We start from the raw sequence: 21,382 nt of genomic DNA, 5'->3' as shown, positions 1-21,382 counted from the left end.
GATCAGGAAGTAATTAAACCACTTTAATGGATAGGTGGCTGAAGGGGGGAAGCACACCTGTTTTTGTAGATAATGCTTGTTTGGCAAAAGTGGGAAAAGCACAAACTGCCTTATTCACATCCATTCCCCTTAGTTCCTACTCTGCTTCCTGCTCTACAAATTACTTATTGATTCCTTGGATAGCAGAATAAAAAAATGGAGGAAGATGGGTGGGCTCATCTGATTGGGACAGGTGAAAATAGGCAAGTTGAAGAGGTTGGAAAGAAGGAAGATGCACTGGAAATGGCAGTGGATGGAGAGGGAGGATGAAATTAGACTAGGAGAGGAAAAAGCTATTGGTGAAGGGAGCCAGAGAAATAACAGAAAATGGAACATTATAATGTATGGCAACAACAGACACTCAGTAAGTTTTGATTGGGTCCTTCTCTGGGTTTTTCTTTCTTTCTTTCTTTCTTTCTTTCTTTCTTTCTTTCTTTCTTTCTTTCTTTCTTTCTTTCTTTCTTTCTTTCTTTCTTTAAGTTTATATGTTTAGAGAGAGAGAGATCTTGGGAAGGGCAGAACACAGGATTAGAACACAGATCCCTGGGCTCTAGCCCAAGAGTCTGAATCAGTAGGGGTTAGTTGAGGCCTAAGAATTTGCATTTCTAAGATGCTCTTAGGTGATGCGGATCCTGCCTGTGTAGAGAGCACATGTGAGTAACACTGCCTAGAACATGATCCTCGTCCTGGCCTACTGGCTCATGGAAGGCTTGAAATTTTGATCGAATAAAGAGCTTTAGGTAATTTTCTAAAAATACTCAAGTTCCAGATGTGATAGACATGAAGATGGGAGGCAGCTAAAGAAATGGCTGCTTCTTCTTCTGGACCCAAAGAACTTCAGGTCCCACAGTTTAGAGGCAACTCACCAATGAACATGCATTGGACATTCAGAGTATCTACCATTTTCTAGCCTTGTGGATTTAGGTAAGTCACTTCCTCTTCTGAGCCTCAGTATTTCTGTCAGTAAATTGGGCCTGATACCTCCTTCCTAATAGGGTTGATGTGAGATTAGTTGAGGTCATGAGTCCTATGTGTTGATGCCTGGCACATTTAACACTCAAAGCCACATGATATTGAGCATCATGAGGGCGGGGATGGAAAGGACAAAAGAGAAAAAGCTCACTCATATCTTTTCCTCTTTCTTCACCAATCCTGTTCCCACACACAAGCACCTGTTCTTCTGTCTCCAAATTGTCCTTCCCAGTCCTCAGTCTGAGTCATTGTTTATAGATGAACAAGATGCTGGAGCCGAAAGGAGTGCTGGGGGCCAGCTGATTCCACAGATGTGGTGACGAGCCTCCTCTCCTGCCTCCTCTCCCCCTGCCAGGAGCCTTCAGCAGTGCCTGTGGGGGAATGCTCCCTGCCTGCAGGGTCGTCCACTGTCACAGAGCTGCGGGGCAGGACTTACACGGAAGCCCACCACTGCCAAACTCCTCTTCCGGATGATACTTCTGGAGGACCCAGCCCTGTCAGAACCTGCACTAAAGAACCTGTCAGGCAAGAGTGGGAAAGAAATCAATCTAACCAGCCAGGGTTTTATTTTGCAGGGGGTGAGGTGGGTAGGAAGTAGCGTTGTCAGATGACATTGGCAGTGCCTCTACCGACCCAGTATTTACACTTACACCTTTGTGCTTCTCACAAGTGTAACCAGAATGTACGTCTAGGAGCCACCCTACACATGATGACATGTGGATCCAGGGACCTCATCTGGGAAGCCTCACCTTGACTCAAATGCTTTGGGTCCTGGTTTGGCCTACTCTTTTGGCAATAAAGACCCAAAGGACAGAAGATACTGAAAGCATTCAATGAGGGTGAAGCAAAATCACCTTCCCCCTCTGTTTCCACCCTGTTGATGCCTAGTCAGTGTCCAGGGAGAAGCTGCCCCCTTGGTGGTGACTTCTGTTACAATTCCCTTCCTAGCAGGGTCCTTTGCTGGACCAGTTGACCTTGGTCAAGTGGTACAGAATGTCTCTAAACCCATCAGGGCCAGAACCACCCTGGTCCCTCTGCCCACCCAGGGTGTTTCAGAGACCTGTGAGAAGACCTCCGCTAGAAAATCATGAAGAACACTGACACTCCTTGAAATGAATGAGCTTAACTCAGTAGGACTGAGTAGGGAAGAGAAATACCCCCAGAGCCCCAAATATCCCTGCATTGGCATATGTGAGGGGTCCATGCCTGGAAGTGTGTGTGTATGAACCTATGTCCCAAGACACTGTAGTTTTTGCCTGTGAGACTTCTTTAAAAAGCTCAGAGATCTCACTATCTGGACAGAAACTGCCAGAATTGCATTTCTCAGCCACTCTAGGTGATGGTGATGAAGGTCATAGCGATGATGATGATGGTGGTGGTGGCAATGGTGATGATAGCAAATACTTATTGAAGGCTTGCTATGTTCTGTCACTCCAGCAGGGCTTTGCAAAAATAAATAAATAAAAGGGCTTTGCAAATATAGTGTACTTTTCACAGAAATCCCATAAGGTAGGTGGTTTGAGCTTGGGGAGGCTTAGCATCCTGCCCAAAGACACACAGCTTGTACATGTGGTGGGACGTACACACAGGTTCATCTGAAACAGAACAGTGACATGTATCTGGGCTGCTGCGTCCTCCATGCTCTAGGTCATGTGCTCCCCCCGTCCTCCATGCACTAGGTCACGTGCTCCCCTGTCCTCCATGCTCTAGGTCACGTGCTCCCCTGTCCTCCATGCTCTAGGTCACATGCTCCCCTGTCCTCCATGCTCTAGGTCACGTGCTCCCCTGTCCTCCATGCTTTGGTCATGTGCTCCCCCTGTCCTCCATGCTCTAGGTCACGTGCTTCCCTGTCCTCCATGCTCTAGGTCATGTGCTCCCCTGTCCTCCATGCTCTAGGTCATGTGCTCCCCTGTCCTCCATGCTCTAGGTCATGTGCTCCCCTGTCCTCCATGCTTTGGTCATGTGCTCCCCTGTCCTCCATGCTCTAGGTCATGTGCTCCCCCAGAGACCACAGCTATGCAGGGGATCTTTTTTTTTAATAGTTTGTAGGTATGAGATGCAATTTCTATTTGAATTCATAATAAGATGTCTTTTGTACTATGTGTTTTAATATATATGTGTTGCATTGTTATAATAGAGTAGTTAAGGATGTGGGCTTTGAAATCAGATGAAACCAGGTTCTAGTTGTATGGCCTTGGGTGATTTACCTCTTAGTCTCAATTTTTCTTATCAGGAAAATGGGCATTTTAATAGTAACTACATCATAAGGTTGTAAGGAATAGGGGCGCTTGGGTGGCTCAGTCAGTTAAGCATCCAGCTTTGGCTCAGGTCATGATATCACAGTTCGTGGGTTCAAGCCCCACATCAGGCTCTGTGCTGACAGCTAGCTCAGAGCCTGGTGCCTGCTTCGGATTCTGTGTCTCCCCCTCTCTCTGCCCTTCTTCTGCTCACACTCTGTCTCTCTCTCAAAAAAAAAAATAAAACATTTGAAAAAAAAGGTTGTAAGAAATAAATAAGATAACACACATAAAGTACTTTTTACAGTGTTTGGTATATAATGAATAATAAATTTTGGTTATTATTTTATTAGCATTATTATGAAGTAAGTTTCACATGACTTCAAAGAAGTTATGTTAAAGTTACAAATGTAATTTATTTAAGCAAATATGCCCAAGTTCTAAAAAGTATTGTCTTTTAAAATCCTGGTATTTTAGGGGCACTTGGGTGGCTCAGTCCCTTGGGTGTCTGACTTTGGCTCAGATCATGATCTCACGTTTCATGAGTTTAAATCTTGTATTGGACTTCCTGCTCTCAGCATGGAGCCTGCTTCAGATCCTCTGTCCACTGCCTCCCCTCAAAAATAATAATTAAATATTTTAAAATATTTAAAAATAAATAAAATAAAATCCTGGGATTTTAATTTTGGTTTTACAACTTTTTTTTAGTAGGTAGGCTTCACACCTAATGTGGGGCTCGATGTCTAACTCATGACCCTGAGATCCAGAGTCACATGCTTTATTTACCGACTGAGCCAGCCAGGTGCCCCTAAAATCCTGGAATTTAAAAAGATTACGCTTGCAAACTGGGACACTCTCTCTTAGGCTATCCTAGTTCAGAGCCCATGACAGACATGACTAACTGTCCACCAAAAACCCACTCTTTTCTTTCTCAGTACAGAGCCTCCACTGAAAAGGAATTATATTTTTAGCACTTTGCATCCACGGGGAGCCAGGTGACCAGTACTGCATATGAGCATGAGTCAGGCCAAGGTTAAGAATGAATATAAGTGGTGGGGCACCTAGGTGGCTCAGTCAGTTGAGTGTCCGACTTCAGCTCAGGTCATGATCTCATAGTCCATGGGTTCGAGCCCCACATTGGGCTTTGTGCTGACAGCTCAGAGCCTTGAGCCTGCTTTGGATTCTGCGTCTCCTTCTCTCTCTGCCCTTCCCCTACTTGTAATCTGTCTCTCTGTCTCTCAAAAATAAATAAATGTAAAAAAAATTTTTTTTAATGGAAGAAGCCTATGTCCCTGAATCTCTGTGTGAAGGAGAACTTCCCACTGATGAGGAGTTCTTACTGCATTATGTCACTGAAATTATATACATTTATTACATTTATAATCTGCTGGAGTTACGCTAACTAAAATACCTTCAGTACCAGGGCGAGGCCGCGAGAGAAAAGCAGCTTTTGGCTCAATGGCATGTTTCATGTCATCCCTAAAATCTATTATTGGCTGGAGCAGCTACCTTATTTACCAGATTGGGGCTTTTTCTAGCCGTAGACCCACTGTCAACGGACAAACATGCCACCCCTAAAGCTGTTTCAAGACACTGCTGCAGGCATTTAAGACAGTTCCCAAGAGGTGTTTCCTGAAATATTTTGAGCCCTGTCAGCACGTTGCAATAAATGAATTGCCTCCCCAGGGGTCTCCTTTGAAGGGGACAGTGCTCACTTGGCGTGTCTGCTTCTAAATCCGTCATCTTCATTTTCAGAGCATCTAGCAGCTCAGTGGTGGAAAGAGGTGGCCTTGCATAGGAAGCCCTGGGTGGGAGGAGGCAGCGGGTGGGTAGACTATGAGTTGAGTTAATTTGGAAAGTTGGATAAGCCACACGCATTTAATGGAACACGGACTGAAACATCATCTTGTCCATTTTTGTGGCTGGCACTTATCAGTTGTTTGGTCTGGCCAAACATTATTGGGAATCACCCCTATGCCCCAGCCAAAGCCACAGTTGTTAACCTCTGAGAATTATGACATCTTACAATGGAAGGGACTTCAGAATCCTAGAATGCCACATCTAGAAGGACCTTGGAAGTTATCAGGTTCAACCCTATCACTTTATAAATGGGTTAACTGAGCTATAAAAACACGAAGTCACTTACTCAAGGTCATCAAGGTTGTTAGTGGCTAATCTAGTCTTCAGACCTAGATTTCCTATTCCCTAGTCTCTCTAGGACACCAGGATGTCTTCTCCACATTTTCAGTTTCCTAATCAGGGAATTAGAAGGTTTGATAGATGGGGTCATTTCTAGCCCAAAGGAAGGAAGACAGGAAGGAATCTTTGTGCCATGTATGTGTTTTTAGTTAACGTGAATTAAAATTAAGTTTGGAAAATAATGTTCTTCTACTCCTGCTGCTCCCACCCTTTGCCCACTTCCTATAAATCAGAATTTGGATTCCTTTATCTCAGAGGGCAGGCACCAGTTATCTCTAAATTATAGGAAAGGACCTTAAGGAACAGCACACAGAGGAAGCTTTAACAAAAGATTTTCTGTAATTTTGTTAATTACCATATTCCACTGTTTTAAAGGTTTGGAACAATCTCATAAATGCTGTTTTCCTTCCCTTCCTTGACCACATCCTACTCACAAGTAAAAAAAAAAAAAAAAGAAAGAAAAACATGATAAACATGAGATCCTCATTTTTACAGATTTGACTTTTGGGTGGCCAATCTCTTGAGTCTGTGGAGTGAAAAAAAAAATGGTTTTGGTGCCAAAGACCTTAATTAATTTGCTCTTGTTAAATCCTAATAACTTGACCCACTGGAGCAGAGACGGGCCCATTTGTTTGCTGCAAGGCTCTGTCAAGCTTCTCTGCTGGGGCAGACAGGGTCATTAGAGATGACGGAAGAGGAGGTAGGTGGCATGAAGACATTCAATGTAATCAGATCTTCTCATTGAGGGGACACGGGTGAGGGAACCAAAAACCTTCCAGAAGAGGCACTGCTCCAAATAACAGCAGACTCTCCAATTATATGAGGACATGAGGTCTAGCTCTCTAGGCCGTGACTGGCTTCTGGTTTTAACAGTTCCAGCAAACCTTTACAGAGTGGGGAATAAACCTTTATTCCAAGAGGAATCTACCTCATCAAGTGCTATCTAGCCAGGTCACTGATTTTTATGAACTCCCGCTCCTTTACATACGTCATCTTTTCAACCCTCTCGACAATCCTCTAAAGATGGCATTGCTATCCCATTTCGCAGATGAGAAAAGGAAAGCATAGAATGGTTATGCAAATCGCTTGAGGTACCAAGGTTAGTAAGAAACTGAGCAATATGCTGCCTGACCATTATGCAGCATGGTGCCGCCACTCCTTCCAGAAACCTGCCACTCTGGGTTCTATGATTCATTCCCTCCTGTTTTCCTCATTCTCTTTCTTCATCCATCTATTAAGTGTTTAATGTTCTCCAGGTCTCCATCCTTAGCCACCCACTCTTTGACTGCTCCTCCTAAGTTATCTTGTCAAAACCCACAGATTTACCCACCTTCATGTTGACCCCCAAACCCATGTTCAAGTTTTATTATCCAACTACCTACAGAAAGCTTTCTCTTTAGTCACCAATCCTCACCAGAACTGGTCCAATGCTCTTGTTAATAACAAGAGGCCATAAAAGGCCCTTTCCTTCTTTCTACCCCTGCAAGGAGTCTTTTCCTGTCTCAGCCTTCTCTTTGCTGACCATAATGTACTCCATGTGTCTTGCTTCTCTTCTACTGCAAACTATTCACTTAGGAATGACCTCTTACCTCACTGCCTGGGTTTTAGGCTCATAGTGGTCCTTTCGTTTGGTGCTTTTGCCAAAGATACACCTTTGGTTCACCTTGGCTTCACCCAATTGCAAGCCCCATTCTCATGCTCAGCTCTGGCATCCAGTCCCCACTCAAGCCAGAGCCCTGGGGTTCCTACTTACTTCAAAGTTCATACAGTCCTATCTCATCCACATCCTTAGTGCTTCTCAAAGTCATCCTATACACTTCTTCCCCACTGCACCATTTCACATTTCTTTTCCTTTTGTTCAGACTATGACAAGCATTTTCCAACTGGCCCCTCCCTGATCTCTAGTCTGTCCTACTCTCATCCATCTTCCCCCCATTTGCAAAGTTATCTCTTTAAAACACACATACATCTGGCCATATTTCTTTCTTATATAAAATCTTATCAATGCTCCTCTATCACCAACAGGGTAAAGTCTGAACTCCTTAGCACAGGATTCCTGACACTGCGGGATTTGGCTTCTGCCAACCTCCATGTCTTTATGGCCCATCACCCACTTCCCACTCTGGCTCTTGACACCAAGCCATCCCTGCAAGTCTGCTCCATGTTTCCCAAGTGTACTGGTTCTCTCAAGTATCTGTGCTTCTAAGCATGCTAGTCCCTCTACCTAGAATGTTCTTTCTCACTCCTCTGGACACACTTAAACCTATCTTTCAAAACTAGCTGAAGGATAGGGTTCCTTCCTTCAGAAAGCCTTCCCGTACTCCTCCAAGAGTTCATTGCTCTCTGTTTTGTTCCACTGTTCTCTATATCTTATCCCAGCTCCCACTGTGCTTTGATTTATTTGTGAAGTAGGAGCTCCTTGTGGGAAAAGATTCTTGTCTCATTCATTATTTTATTAAAGTTTATTAAAGTTCCCTAGTTTCAGGAACAAAACCAGACAGCCAGGAGACACTACCAAATGAATAGATATGACCATCTTGAGCCCCTTCTGACTCAGCCATCTTCTATGTTCACTTATCTCTGTGTCCCAGCTCTTATTATTACATAAGTGATTAACTTGTCTACCACCCCAGTGAAATGTAAGATCCTTGAGAGCCCTTTCAATAAACATTTCTTAGTGAATGAATGGATTCCCTAAGTTCATGTTGACCAGGAGACCTAGCTTCCCCTGCCCTGATTCCCTTCACCAGAGCGTCTCACAAGGAGATAAACCACCCAGATTTCATCTCAGTTTCTTAAGCCTCCCTCTCAGTTGGTATCAGAATAGCACTGATCAAAAGGGAAGTGCAACAATGGAACCCCCAAAACCCTCAATACAGGACAGGAGCAAGTAGGGATCACTAAATTACTTATCCCTCAGCTATCACCCTATGGGTGAAGGTATTACAGGGCCAATTTCCGCTCAACCTGCCTCCTCATCTGAGCTCTGATTTGCAGTTTCACACAGCAATCAGAGATAAAAATAAGCAGTAGAAAGTGCCGTAGAACTGGAATTGGAGCCCAAGGTTCTTGGTCCAATTCTCAGCTCTGCTATTTGTTTAGCTATGTGTCCTGGAACACAATTACTTTAAAGCTTTCCTCACCTGTTAAATATGGATCATAATACTTACCTTGCTTATCTTTTTAGGATTATTGTGCCCTTTCTCAGTTCTTCTCTGCCTTTTAGGGGGTTGGTGCTTTGCTCTGTACACAGCAACTTAGTTTTGGTTTTTCACAGTGGCATAGATTAGTCTAGGAAGTTAGAACTCTAAGCCAAGAGATGTTTAATCTGTAGGGGAGGCTTATATTCCAGAATGTACAACCTTTTCATATAACCAAGTCTAGAGCCATTGTCCATAACCCTGGGCCCATGCTGCATCCAACAGAGAACCCAGACCTCCCTGGCACTCATTTCAGGCAAAATCCTTTGGTGAAAACCAAAGACTTTTCCCTGGAGGCCAGCCAGGTGGATGTAGCCAGGGAGGGGACTGATGTGGCTTCATGGCAATAAGATGACCATGTCTCAGATTCTTCACTGTCTTGGCTTCATGGCAGAGAATATCTGCTGAGCTGGTGTTGGTGACCAATGGGGTGTCTCTTTGCGTCCTTCCCACTATTATGAGTTTTCCCTCAGAGTGCTGCTCTGATAACAAAAGTAAATCTATTTTTAAGGATTAATTAAAGCTATATATTTTATGTTTACTCATATTCTTTATTATCTGAGGCCACTTAACAGTCTTACAGAATAGAAAAATTGTTCTTGGTGTCTGAAAAATCGAGAAAGTCCAAAGACTCATTTAAACAGATGGTCTTATTCCTTTATTACTCAGCCTTTTGAGCTAACACATGGCTAGACTCATTTTACTTCTTCTGATGATAATTTTTTATCCAGAGACTGAATTGCTCCATCCATGCAAGGAGCTTGTGTCTATGGATATGGATACTTTTATGTGACATCTTTTCTCAACCAACATTTCTTGAGAATACTCATATCTCCCATTATCACTTCTACCTACTTTCTAGTAAGGAGTCATCTCTTCCTCTGCCTACTCTCTCAAATCATTTTCTTCTACTTTCTTAGGATTTCTGGAAGAGAAACTTCCCCCTTTACCATGGGAATAAGCTAACTGACCAAGTTTTGAAACAGATGACCACCACAACAGTAAAATAGGTGCTACCCTGTAGCTCTGTTATCCATGTGGTCCGTTTTTGTCTAGTAAGAGGATCACATATGTCTCCTTCTGGCTCACCTAGCCAGGTCTCTGTTCCCTGTTCCAGCTTCTCTGCCTCTCACTGGTTCAGTGAAACAAGTTTGTGTGGCCAGAAGTCCAGATCAGGAGGTAGTAGGACAGAGGTGATGGCATACTTTCTCCTTCTCTCAAAACAAACGAACCCTGGGTTGGCATTCTGACTTGTTTCCCCTGGAAATCTGACAAAGGTGAGTTTCAGCTGTGTTACAAAATTCCCTGGATTGGAAGTCCCCTGACTAGTAGGTGCTTTACTGTGAATAGCTGGTGTGAGGCTGGAGCCTTGGGCTTCCTGGAGTACAGTGACACTTGTAACTGTGCATGACTCTTATGGAGAAACTATGTCAAGGTGGACCCTGCCTTGACAGGGTCCTTGTGGGTCTCATCTCCTTCCTTCTGAGCTAGTATCTTGGGGCTGAGAGACTAGCCCTGGATTAGGATATGGAGTCTACCAAGGACCCACCTGCAGAGAGATAAGCTAGACCTGCCTCATGGAGGCTGTGGTTCATGGCCTAAATTACTCTAAGTCAATCTAGTGCCAGCTGTGCTGTCTGGTAGTTCTGTGAGTCTAAATGCCTAGTTGAGGCTAAAAATAAATATATCCCTAGAGATATTGCAGGCTCTGCCTGATTGTCCCTTTCAGAGAGTCCCTAAAAGGCTGATACTTTACAACCACTTATGCAGTACTGGCTGCTTTCCCTCAACTGGCCAGAACACTGCAGAAGAGAAGTGACCAACACCTGAACTTCACCCTTCAAACCACCATCATCATCACTGATTATCATCACCATCATCAAAATCACCATCATTTCAACCATCAAGAATTTGTGCATTTCAACTATTATCCATCACCTTCCACTCTCTTCTTTATATTACATATTACTCTCTTTTTTATTTTGTCTTCTAGCATTTTCTCCTATGGACAACCTCTCTAGAAAAAACACCGAACTGAGAGTCCTCCTCTGCTGCCTGAATCAGCCTAAGACAAAATCCTTCAATATAAGTTTCACCATCTAAAAAATGGGAAGAAAGTTATTGCTCCTGGGAAAATGCTCTGAAATGGAATTAGCTCCTGTTATAATCAACAAAATGATAGAACAGTCTAAACTCTTTAAAGGTGAGCTAGTCTAAATATAAATATATCTGACCACTTTCAGACAGCACCAAAAGCAATTACAGTCCCTATGCATCCCCATCTTGGCCAATGTTTGTCTCCAAGCAGTCACCAGCTTGTCAGAGAAGGATGGATAGATCATGGTGTGGCTTTCCACCCTGGGAAATTATGTTTTCCTAAAATCTTGGAAGGAAAGAAAGCAATATTAAAACTCTCAATATTCAGCTCACTGTGCTACTTCCAGAAATTAGGTGATTAATATATGTATGTAGATAAGAGAGAGAGAGTTTGAGAGATAGAAGTGGGTTGGAGGGAGGCAGATGGAAAGGAGCCAAGAAAGAGACAGAAGATAAGATGGTTCTGTGGAACCCTACTCAGTGGGAAACATGACAGGAGAGACCAGAGTGCCAGGAAGGCCCAAGCAAGAAAGGGTGCTGGGTGTCTCAGAGCCACAGGGAGCAGGACTATTTGTGAAGGCTCTTCCTACAAATGGGTCCAAGTGCACTCAGAGTCAGAGGTGGCAACTGCAGATGTCCCATAAGAGACACTGAAGACTCCTGCTGTCTGATGCAAGAGGATAATGGAAAGAGCACTGGACCACTAACCAGGAGGTCTTACTTCTAATCACAGCTGAGTAACTTTGAGCAGATCACTTCCCTTCTCTGGGCCCCAGTTCTCTCAACTTCAAAATAGGAGTTGTATAGGGTGATTACATGTTCTCTTCTATGTTCACTTCTCTTGGTCTTCAAATCCATGGTTTCCTGAGTGGTAGGTGGTATTTATGCTCCTCTTTCACTCCCATGCTCCCTCCTGGGAGGGAGCAGTATGCTTCCTTGGCTGTCACTCCACCCTCACCTGTGATGTTGGGTTCACTGAGGACTTGCGTTGGAACATGGGTTGTGGGCTAGTACTGAGCAGAAGCTCTGGGAGGCACGGCGAGTTTCCCCCAGTCCTCTTGTGCTCTTGCACCTGCCTAGAAGAGTACACTCAGCAGTCCCTGCCCCTCCAGTCTGGGTCCCAGCAAGAAGAGACACTCAGAGCAGGCTGCAACCCAACACACAATCAGAAGCTAAGCAGAGCCAAGCCCAGCTGAGCCACAGCCATCATGCAGATCCATGAACGGGAAATGAATGCTTGTAGTTGTGAGGCAGTGCAATTCTGGAGTTACTTGTTACCACAGCCAAAGCTCACTAATACACCACGTGTTGGGAAAGCATGTCTCATAGAAACACACATCAGGGACCAGTCAAAAGCCTGCCTGAAGGAGAATGAAGGGCAGCTGGAGAGGCTTTTACAGGCTCTCCACTGCTGCCCGCCTCATGCCAGAGCCATACACCTCCATATGGAGACACACCTGGTTTCTGGCAGCAACAACACATGCCTCAGCGGGGTTTTTGGTGGAAGGGAAACTAAATTAAAACGCTCAAAGTCAAATTCCTCCTTATTCACAGTCCTCTCTCTTCCATAGCCCTCAAAAACTGGGCAATCAGTTTCTTTCACTGTCTAGGTGCCATAAACAACCGCCTTAAAAAAGGCTCTGGAACTTAGGGTTGATGTATTTGGTCTAGGGAGCAGAGAGAGGCAGCAAGGAGCTTAGACAAGTATCCAAGCACCCGCATCACTAGTCTCTGGCTCCTGTAATCAGCATGCAAGTCTCCAGACCTCTCTGATTCCTAATTTAAAGAACTCCAAAGAAATCCACATAGCATCCTCATAGCCAAATTCTAGCTAATAGATGTTTCCTTGCCAAACAGAGCGGTGGAGCATAATTGATATAATAAACAAAGTAAAGCACAGAGAAGACTACTGTGAAACTTCAGTGCTGTCAGCATCGTGGCCTAGGGCACAGCCTGAGAGTTCCAGGTTAGGATGGACTCAACCGTGCCTCATGTCATTCATGACATGAGAAAACCTGGCCCTCAGTCACTTGAATGAAGACTCCAGAGTTGAAAGCCATAACCATTTTTGGGGGGAAAACAGAAAGACCCAGCCCTCCACCAACCAACCTAATACCAGAAGAGGAAGGAACATAGATTTGGGAATAGTGTAAAGGGACAGGCAGGAATTAGAGGGGTGGGTTTCCAACTTTTTTCTAAAACATCGAAGACATTAAAACAAAATCTTACCTAGAAGAGAAACATATGTAAATGGATAAAAGTACAAAAACTAAAAGTGAAGCAAGGGTGAAGATTCAGAGCCTTTCTGTGTTGTATTCCATTGCCCATTCCCAAAACTGATTTCCTCGAAGCTGTGAGTAGAACGCCAGGACTACATACAGTTTGAAAAACACTAGACTAGAGAAATCTTGGGTATTGTGATAGGCTCATGGAAAGCTGAGAAGTGGGGAAGGGGCAGGTATCATCATGACTGTTTCTGGGCATTCTGCTGTGAAGAGAAAGGGATTAAATGTATAATCATCCCTTGTTATGGCTTGGCAACCATGGAGTACACCACAGAGAAGAGGGCTTCCACATCCTGCTCTGAGCCAGATAGACTGACCAACTGACCTTTCTCAAGTCTTGGAGGCAAGCCTCCTTATCTGTATATTCAACTGGGCAAGAACAGATTTGCTTGGGGAAGATTTAGATCTTCCTTCTCTGGCCTACTTCCTCCCTCATCCCATTTACCCCCTCAAATCTAAGATGTTGGCTTCTCCTGGGCTTACAGGTCTCAAGCCTGGTGTTTTGGCCTCTAAGAGGGATGAATCCTAGAGATTTGTTTAACTCACTGCTATGTGGCTCTCTGCTTCCCATAGAGACAAGCCCCCAGACCCACCTATGCACACCACGTCCATGAATCCATACATCCCATAGCAGATCTGGAAAAGGAGGTCTTGGCGCTGCCATTTTGCCGAGGGACTGAAGGTCGACCAGATGAGCCAAGAGATACTGGCAATGAGGAAGAGGGAACCCAAGATGGCGGCTGCAATCTGAACCTTCTCAATGACTGTCAGAGAGATGGCCTGCCACTGCAAAGAAGAGAAGGGCAGGTTAGCTATGGCTGGGATTCCCATACCCCATTTCCATTCCATTCCCATTCTTCTTCCTTCTGCTGCCTCGACCTCTCACCTCTAGTTCAGGATTTAATACAGGGCTTTTTAACTTGTAACAAAATGGCTATTTTTGCAAGTTTCTGAGTTTTATATGGCACTTTTAATATGGAGGAAATCCATATTAAATGAAAATGATCAGAGATTTTTGTCGGGAGGGAGTTCTGGGCAGCCATCACAGGGGAAGAAGCTTTATAACTGATTATGATACAGACAGAGAAATGGGAAGGGGAAAGTAAAAATGCAGAGCCAGTGTGGGTGGTATTCTAGGGCCCAGACTATTCTTTCCAGAGCAACACTGTTTATTTTCACACTAATAGGTACTTTTCACACTAATAGGACACAGGCCTTTCTTTTGCTTATTTTCTACAACAACACCTGGCATGTCATTAAATATAAATGCTTGAGATTACCAATTCAACAGACAAGGAGAGGACATGGGATGTGGGGGAGAGCTAAGAAAAACAGTATAATTTACTGACTATATATGAACACTGAGATTTCATTTTTTAATATAAAAGGCACTATGCTAATCACAGTATTGATGGATAGATTAAAAGCTGGGGTGTCAGTGGGCTTCAACTCTGAAATTCTATGATTCTATGGCTGGCTTAGGTAGCACAGACCTAAGTGAACCTGGAGTTGGATTTTAGTTTGGGATTTATTCATGCTCTCATTCAACAAATATGCACTCTTCTAGGTGCTGGAGATAAAGCAGTAAGCAAAAACACATAAGATTTCCATTCTCATGGAATTTATAGTTTAGGGAACGCAGATAATCAAATAATTATTTACAGCTGCAATTTATCAGGCGTAAGAGAGGAGGTACATGGAACTGTGAGAGCCTTTGTTGAGGGATTTGACTTGTCAGAAGAAGCAATGCTTGCATTGAGTGGGAATTTAGGCAAAGAAAGGAGGGAAGAGTGCTCTAGGCACAGGAGAAGGCCTGTATAAACGTCCTGTGGCAGAAACAAAGCACAGTGACTATGAAAACCTGGAAGAAGACCTGAATGGGTGGAACAGAGAAAGCAAAAGGGAGTGTGGGGTGAGACAGCTGGGAAAATAAGAGAAGATCATGTGGAACCTTGAGGAACATGCATAGAATTTTGGCTTTGTCCTAAGAGTAAACATGGCACTGTTGAACACTTTTAACCAGGGAAATGACAGGATCAGATGTGGGAAGGTGGAGGGCAGGACAATCTTCTGATTGTAGGGATTTGTGTAAAGCCCTGCAGAGGAAACCCACAGCAGGCATTTCAGTTGTGTGCCCCAGGAAATGTAGACAACCTTCCAGCTGCCAAGAGTAAGTCCTCCCAATGCATTAAATGGCCTGGATAGAAGCATGGATTCTGGCTCAGGAGGACTGACCAGCAGCCCCTAAGGAATTGTAACCATTGGAATACATTTCACTTGCTAGCCTAGATGTAGGACATCAGCCTTTACATTTAATTGTACAGATAGCATCCCATTACAGGTAATTGGGCCTTTAACTTTTCCACTGCTTCCCCTAGCCTAGGGTTACACAAAACAAGGGAATTTTCCAGAAGATGGCCTGATCCTACAGACTCCTCTCAAATACTCTACCACAAATGTTTTTTCCAAAGTCTGCCACTCTGTCTATGAAGAGGGTTCTTGACTGATCTTTTTGTTTTAACCACTGGGTCAACATCAACCTTCACTTTCTCCAGCTCCAGACTCTAAAACGCCCAAATGTAGAGGCGTAGAAAGGTCCCCTTAATCCCGAAAACCACCCTAACCCCTGATCCCCCAAGCTAGCTGTAGAAGGTAAGCAGAGCCCCTGACTACTGTTTGAAGCCTGATGCAAGAGGAACAGGGTGGGGTGCTGTAGATGGGGTCTTCTCCTGTCTGTCCCACATGAGCCCTCGCGAGAGGTGTGGGGAACAGAGCTGCAAGGAGCAAGCAGAGACCGAGAGCTCTGAAATTTCAAAGGGAGGCTTGGGAAGGGGAGAACGGTTCCAGAGCTACCCAGCTCTGCTACCCTCAACTCCCAGGACTTCATTCCAAACGAGGTTCTGATCATAATATCGCGAGACCCTCCATGTCCTGGCCTCCTGTGCCACCGCACCAGGGAACGGAAGAGCCTGAGGACTGGATGTTTCCCTCAACACCAGTAAGGGGCACTGAGCAGAAGTCAGGACCCAGTTGTGGCACAGCCTTGCCCCAGCGTGTGCGAAGTGGCCTCACAGAAATCAATACATCATGAAGACTGTCAATTTTCCCTTCCATAAAAAATGAAAATGATTGGTCCTTCCCATTTCCTAGAGTATCGTGAGGGCTGAATGAAATAACTCTTCAATCAGAGCTTTGTGGGAGACAAGCTGCCATTATCTCCACCCTTCATTAAGTTTCAGCAAAAATACAGCGATGCTCGACGAGGTGGGGTATTCCTAAACGCCAGCGGCCAATTCCGCACCTGCGCACTGTAGGCTAGATGCGTCAGATCCGCGTAAGCCTGCCCCACCCTGGGTAAACTGCGCCTCCGCTGTTTCACCTGTAAATTGTGAATTGTAACAATGCCCACTGCATTGGGTTGTTTTCGGTATTAAATGAGATAATATGTGTGAATTCTTAGAGAGTGACTGGCCCCCCCTGCAAGCACTAACTAAACATTCATTAATAGAGCCGCAGTTCAGGGGCCCCCTTGGTTAAGCGCCCCCGATCTTGGCTCATGTCATGGTCTCATGGTTTTCAGGATAGAGCTGGGTGTCAGGCTCTGACAGCGTGGAGCCTGCTTGGGATTCTCTCCCCGCCCCCCGCCCCCCACCTCTCCCTTCCCCCTTCCCTGCTTGTGCTCGCTCGCGGCGCTCTCTCTCTCTTAAAATAAGTAAACTTTTAAAAAATGTTTAAAAATCAAAAATATATATAACTGCAATTCAGTTGTAGCAGTTGTAGCAGCCACAGGGCCCCAAGGCCACCCTGAAAATCCTTTCTCAGCGGTTGTTCTGCCACAAACAGATCTTGCAGAGCATCGTGGGAATAATGTGCTGTCACAACCACTGTTTTTTCTCACGACTTTGTATGGGGCGTGGGCCACGAGGTGAGACCTGGAGAACCCTCCCCGCTCTGACAGCAGAGGTGTCCCAGCAGCTGTCCACTGCTCTAGTGCTGGCAGTAGGGCCTGCCTGCTCCGTCCTGTACCGCAGGTGGCTCGGACGGGCCGCGGGGGCAGAAGGCAGCCCCACTGTGGCCGTCTCACTCCTGGCTGGGCCCGAGAAGCCCAAGACACACAGTTGGAACAGTCTGGGCCACAGCCACACAATACCGCTGCTAGGCCAAACTACTTCCTTTTTCTGGAAGTAGTTTGCAATCTGGAAAAGCGAAATGGCATTTTCAGAGCACACACCACCTATTTCCAGGAGCAACAGAATCGGAGGGAGTCCCCAGTGTTTAGAAACTCACAGTTACTGACATATTAGTAACATAAATTAATAAATAATGTCAATACTGCCATTTGCTCACCATATTTAAAAGATTAGAATAACCTTTTCTTTCTTCCCCCCCACCTTTCTTTTTAACTCCCAGGAAAAAATTATCCCTAAATGGCTTTTCATTTTGAGTCAAGCCCCAGTGTGTTTATGAGCCAAGGGGGCACTTTGGGGTAGGCCTGTGGGTCTGGACTCTGTCCCTTTTCTAAGGCTTGAGTGAGCTGAGCAGGAAGAAGAGAGTTAATACGCCCCAGAGGGCACGGAATCAGCAGTCTCGTGACACTGCTATTTTAAGCCACTTCAAGATCTGAAATGAATGATTATTGGTGGAACTAGCAGGGGCAGACGCTCTCATTCTGACCCCTCCATGTACCATCAAGATGGCTGAGGTCCCGGGGAGTCCTAGTGCCTCCTTTCAGAAAAGTGTCCCCTGCTGGCCGACATGCTTGTAGTAGCCCGCGCTCGCTCTCTCGCGCTCGCTCGCTCGCTCTCTCTCTCTCTCTCTCTCACACACACACACACACACACACACACACACACACACACACACACGGTGCACTCAATCCTGCCTCATGTACAACCACATCGTGTTTAAAATAAAACACCCTGGACACTGCCCCTCCCCCATGCAAAGACCCCACCCCCACGGTCACACCCAACCACCGCCCTCCTGGGCTCGCAGAATCCACTCTGCCCCTCCCCTTGAGAAAGAAGAAGGGAAACAACAATGTCGGGCCACCCAAGTTCCCTTCCTCACTGGCGTGCTGGCTAATTGACTGTGTGGCGGCTTAATTGGCTGACCACGCACATGTGGAGGAATTTCCAGAAGCAAGGTGCTCTGTACATGAGGGTGCTCCTCGCAGGGACCACTGTTGGGTTTGGAGGATTTTCGAGGCGGGGCGGGGCCTGCCAGCGGCTTCCGGGATGATGGATGAGTCAGGACAGGGCGGGGGTGCTGGGAGGCAACAGGGTGGAGGTGCAGCCCTGTCTGAATCCCCGAGGCAGGCCCACCCCAGCCTGGCCCCCTCTGCCCCTCAGAAGGGCCGCTTCCCAGTCCTCCTTTTTCCTTCTTCCTTCCATTCTGTTTCTCGCAGCCTCCCTTTCCTGTCTCTTCTCCATGTCCCTCCATTTCCCCCGGTCCCTTGTCACAAGGAGTGTTGTCCTTGGACCAGTGGCATCAGCATCACCCCCAGGTTGTTAGACATGCAGAATCTCGGGCCGGTCCAGACTCCTGAGTCCCAGCCTGCTTCGTGAACAAGACTCCAGGTGAACTGCGTGCGCATTAAGGTTTCCTCCCTCCTCATCTCTTCTTTCCCCGCCCTTAGCTTTCCCTCAATCTTCCTCCTCACACCCCTCACCCTCTCTCTGTCCTTTTGCCATCCTGCTCTCATCTGCCCTCTGGTCTGTCCCTCTTTCCTTTCTTTTCCTCCCTGCCTCCCCTCCCTCCTTTCTTCCTTTCCTTCCTGCTTCCATCCATCCATGCATCCATCCATCTGCCCCTCCTTCCCTCTCTCCCTCCCTCCCTTAGCTCATTGATCCTGCCTACCACCTCATACGCCACACTTCTCTCTTTCTAGATCTTTCCTTTCTCTTTGCCCCATCCCTGTCCCTTCTTGCTGAGGCTGAGGAGACAACAGGAGAGTTCTCTCATCCCCTCTGCCCCAAGGCCACTGCCATCTTGCCCTCGTAGCCCGTCTTGTTCCTTTTCTCCAGCCTGGCCTGGACCCTAGGGGGCGACCGTCCTGCGGCCCGGTCATACCTGCAGAGGGTTCTTTGTGCTTATGGCGATGACGTGGTACTTGTAGTAGCACAGCTCACAACTCCAGCAGCCGCGCTCGCTGATCCACTTGATGAGGCAGGGCTGGTGCGTGCACTTGACGGAGCCATCGCAGCGGCACGGGCTCAGCAGCTCCCCCTGCAGGGAGAGAGGCAGAGGGCGGTGAGGTCCCCGCCTGGTGTGCGGCGTGAGGGTTTGGGCCACCCGCGTAGGGCAGACCACACCACTGAAGCCGGGTCACCGGCGTCGTCGGGAAGCGCCGGAACGCATGGAGGACAGGGGCGCCAGCGGCTTCAGTGAATTCAACTAACAGTTCGGAGCCTCGGCGCCCGTTGGGTGCTGCCCAAGTCGTAGGGTGCCTGTAAAACTGAGCGGATTGGTTTCTATGGAAGCCCCCTGCCGTCCAAAGAGGGTGTCAGCCTGTCGGACTTCTCTGTGAAGGGGTCTCAAGCTCTAATGCCCTCAGAGCCAGACAGACCATGCGAGTGACACAAGGCAGCTGCTAGAGACACCAGTCAATCTAAGGTCCAGACCCCAAGTTAAAGGAAAAACCACTATGAGCTCCAGCCCACTCTGCATGGGGGAATCCAGGAAGCAATTTTAATGTAAAATCTCTCCTTAGTGAAAAGGCGGGTCTTCTAAATATATTGTGAGCATCGATATATTGGGCCGGAGTTTGGAGCTGTGGTCTGAAGCCCTTGTACTCCCCTGTAGGGCAGCATTCAGGTCCCTCTGTGAAGTCTGCCACCCCAGGGTCCCTGAGTGATGAAACCTGGTTAGGTGAGGGCAGGCCTGAATCCCAGGGAACTAAGAGGCGTGTATCCGTCCCTCCAGGCGTGGCTGGGAGTGGCTGCGAAGCCTCGTCTGGGGCAGGCCTGGAAGTAGGGAGGCAGAGGACCTGGCCCAGCAAGACGGTGGCAGGATTTGAAGCCCCCTGTGAATGGACCGCAGAGACAGGCTTAGCCTCCAGAACACCCTGTGACCACATGTCAGTGACCATAACTGAAGCCGGTGTGTGTCTGCTTCCTGCTAGGCCCCACATGGTGGCCCCAAGGTACCTCTGTGAGCCTCCCTGACTCCTTTCCTCTCTCTATCCCCTCCCTTTTCCGTCTTTCCCCTTCTGGGTTGTCTTTCTCCCTCCCAGCTCGGAGTCCATGGTTTCTACTCACTAAATCCCACCACCCCCAAGTCCCTCATTTACTTTCCTAGCAACCTGACAGTTGGGCCCACTGCGCTTTCTTCTGATCTGCCCCAGCTTCTCCTTCTCCTTCCTCCCTAGGCCTTCGCTCCCCACTCCACCTCATTTATTGTGGATCCAGCCCTTCCTTCCACCTCACTCCTATCAAAGGACCCAGAAGATGTCCTTGTGCCCCACACTGGTGTGTTTGCAGTTTGGCCGCTTAAGCCACGTCCCTGCTAACTTGGAGATTCCACCATTCAGGAAACCACATCTTGTTCCCCATTTTGGATAAGCCAGCGCAGGAGCACCTGACCTATGAGACACAGAACCGACTGTTCCCTCTGAAGACGCACAGAATCATCTTTCCCTTCCAGTTCAACCGCTGTCACGCAAAGACCACACCTTGGCCTGGCTGAGGTCTACGATGTTCTTTTGTACCTGTCCTGCCTGTCAAACTGCTTCTCTATTTCATGATAGTTCCAAGACCACCTCCTACAGGGAGTCGCCCCTGACTCTTCCAGGTTGAGCTCTGTGCTTTGATCTCTTGAGTGTCTTAAGCTGAGCACCTCAGGCATGCTTGTCAGGAAGCCTGTCTACCTGTCAGAGAAGCCCTGGAAGGCAGGAATGAGGGGTTGTTCACTCCTTCCCCCCAGTGCTTAGCCCTCTTCCCTGAAGGCCCTCAACAACATTTGTGTTTGAGTAAATGAAAAAGTTAATCAAGTGTCTTCTCAGGTTCCCTGCACTGTCCCGAGGAGCAGGGGTGAGACTGACCACTCCATGAGAAGAGGGACCATGTCCATTTGTGGACCTCTGGACCCTAGCACCTTGCCCAGTGCCCAGCACTCATTGTACATATGCGCCATCAATGAACTTGGTGGCAGAAATGCTCAGAGTGCCTGGTCCCTGTACAACCCGTCCTTGTTCCCCACACTGCTCCTCCAGTATTGACGGGTCCCCTTTGCCATGGCCCCTGCCCTTCCCCCATTTGTCTCTGGGTTACTACACTGTGATCCCTTCCAGGGACAATATCTTTTTCATCTTTGCATCCTTAACACCTATTACAGTGCCTGAAACAGACTTTCC

General features: G+C 46.8%; 1 protein-coding gene across 2 annotated transcripts in view; it reads right to left on the bottom strand.

Moving 5' to 3' along the window:
- MARCHF4 (membrane associated ring-CH-type finger 4) overlaps window positions 1–21,382 on the bottom strand; it is a 114,398-nt gene that overhangs the window by 6,807 nt on the left and 86,209 nt on the right. For both annotated transcript variants that reach the window (XM_029933883.1, XM_029933882.1), the window contains 2 exons: window positions 19,102–19,257; window positions 13,623–13,815 (listed from right to left, as the gene is read on the bottom strand). In XM_029933883.1, the coding sequence (XP_029789743.1) occupies window positions 13,623–13,815; window positions 19,102–19,257 (349 nt within the window). The remainder of the gene's footprint in view (window positions 1–13,622; window positions 13,816–19,101; window positions 19,258–21,382) is intronic.

Source organism: Suricata suricatta, chromosome 3 (genome assembly GCF_006229205.1).
Source record: "Suricata suricatta isolate VVHF042 chromosome 3, meerkat_22Aug2017_6uvM2_HiC, whole genome shotgun sequence".
NCBI lineage: Eukaryota > Metazoa > Chordata > Mammalia > Carnivora > Herpestidae > Suricata > Suricata suricatta.
This window is presented reverse-complemented; position numbering and strand designations above follow the sequence as displayed.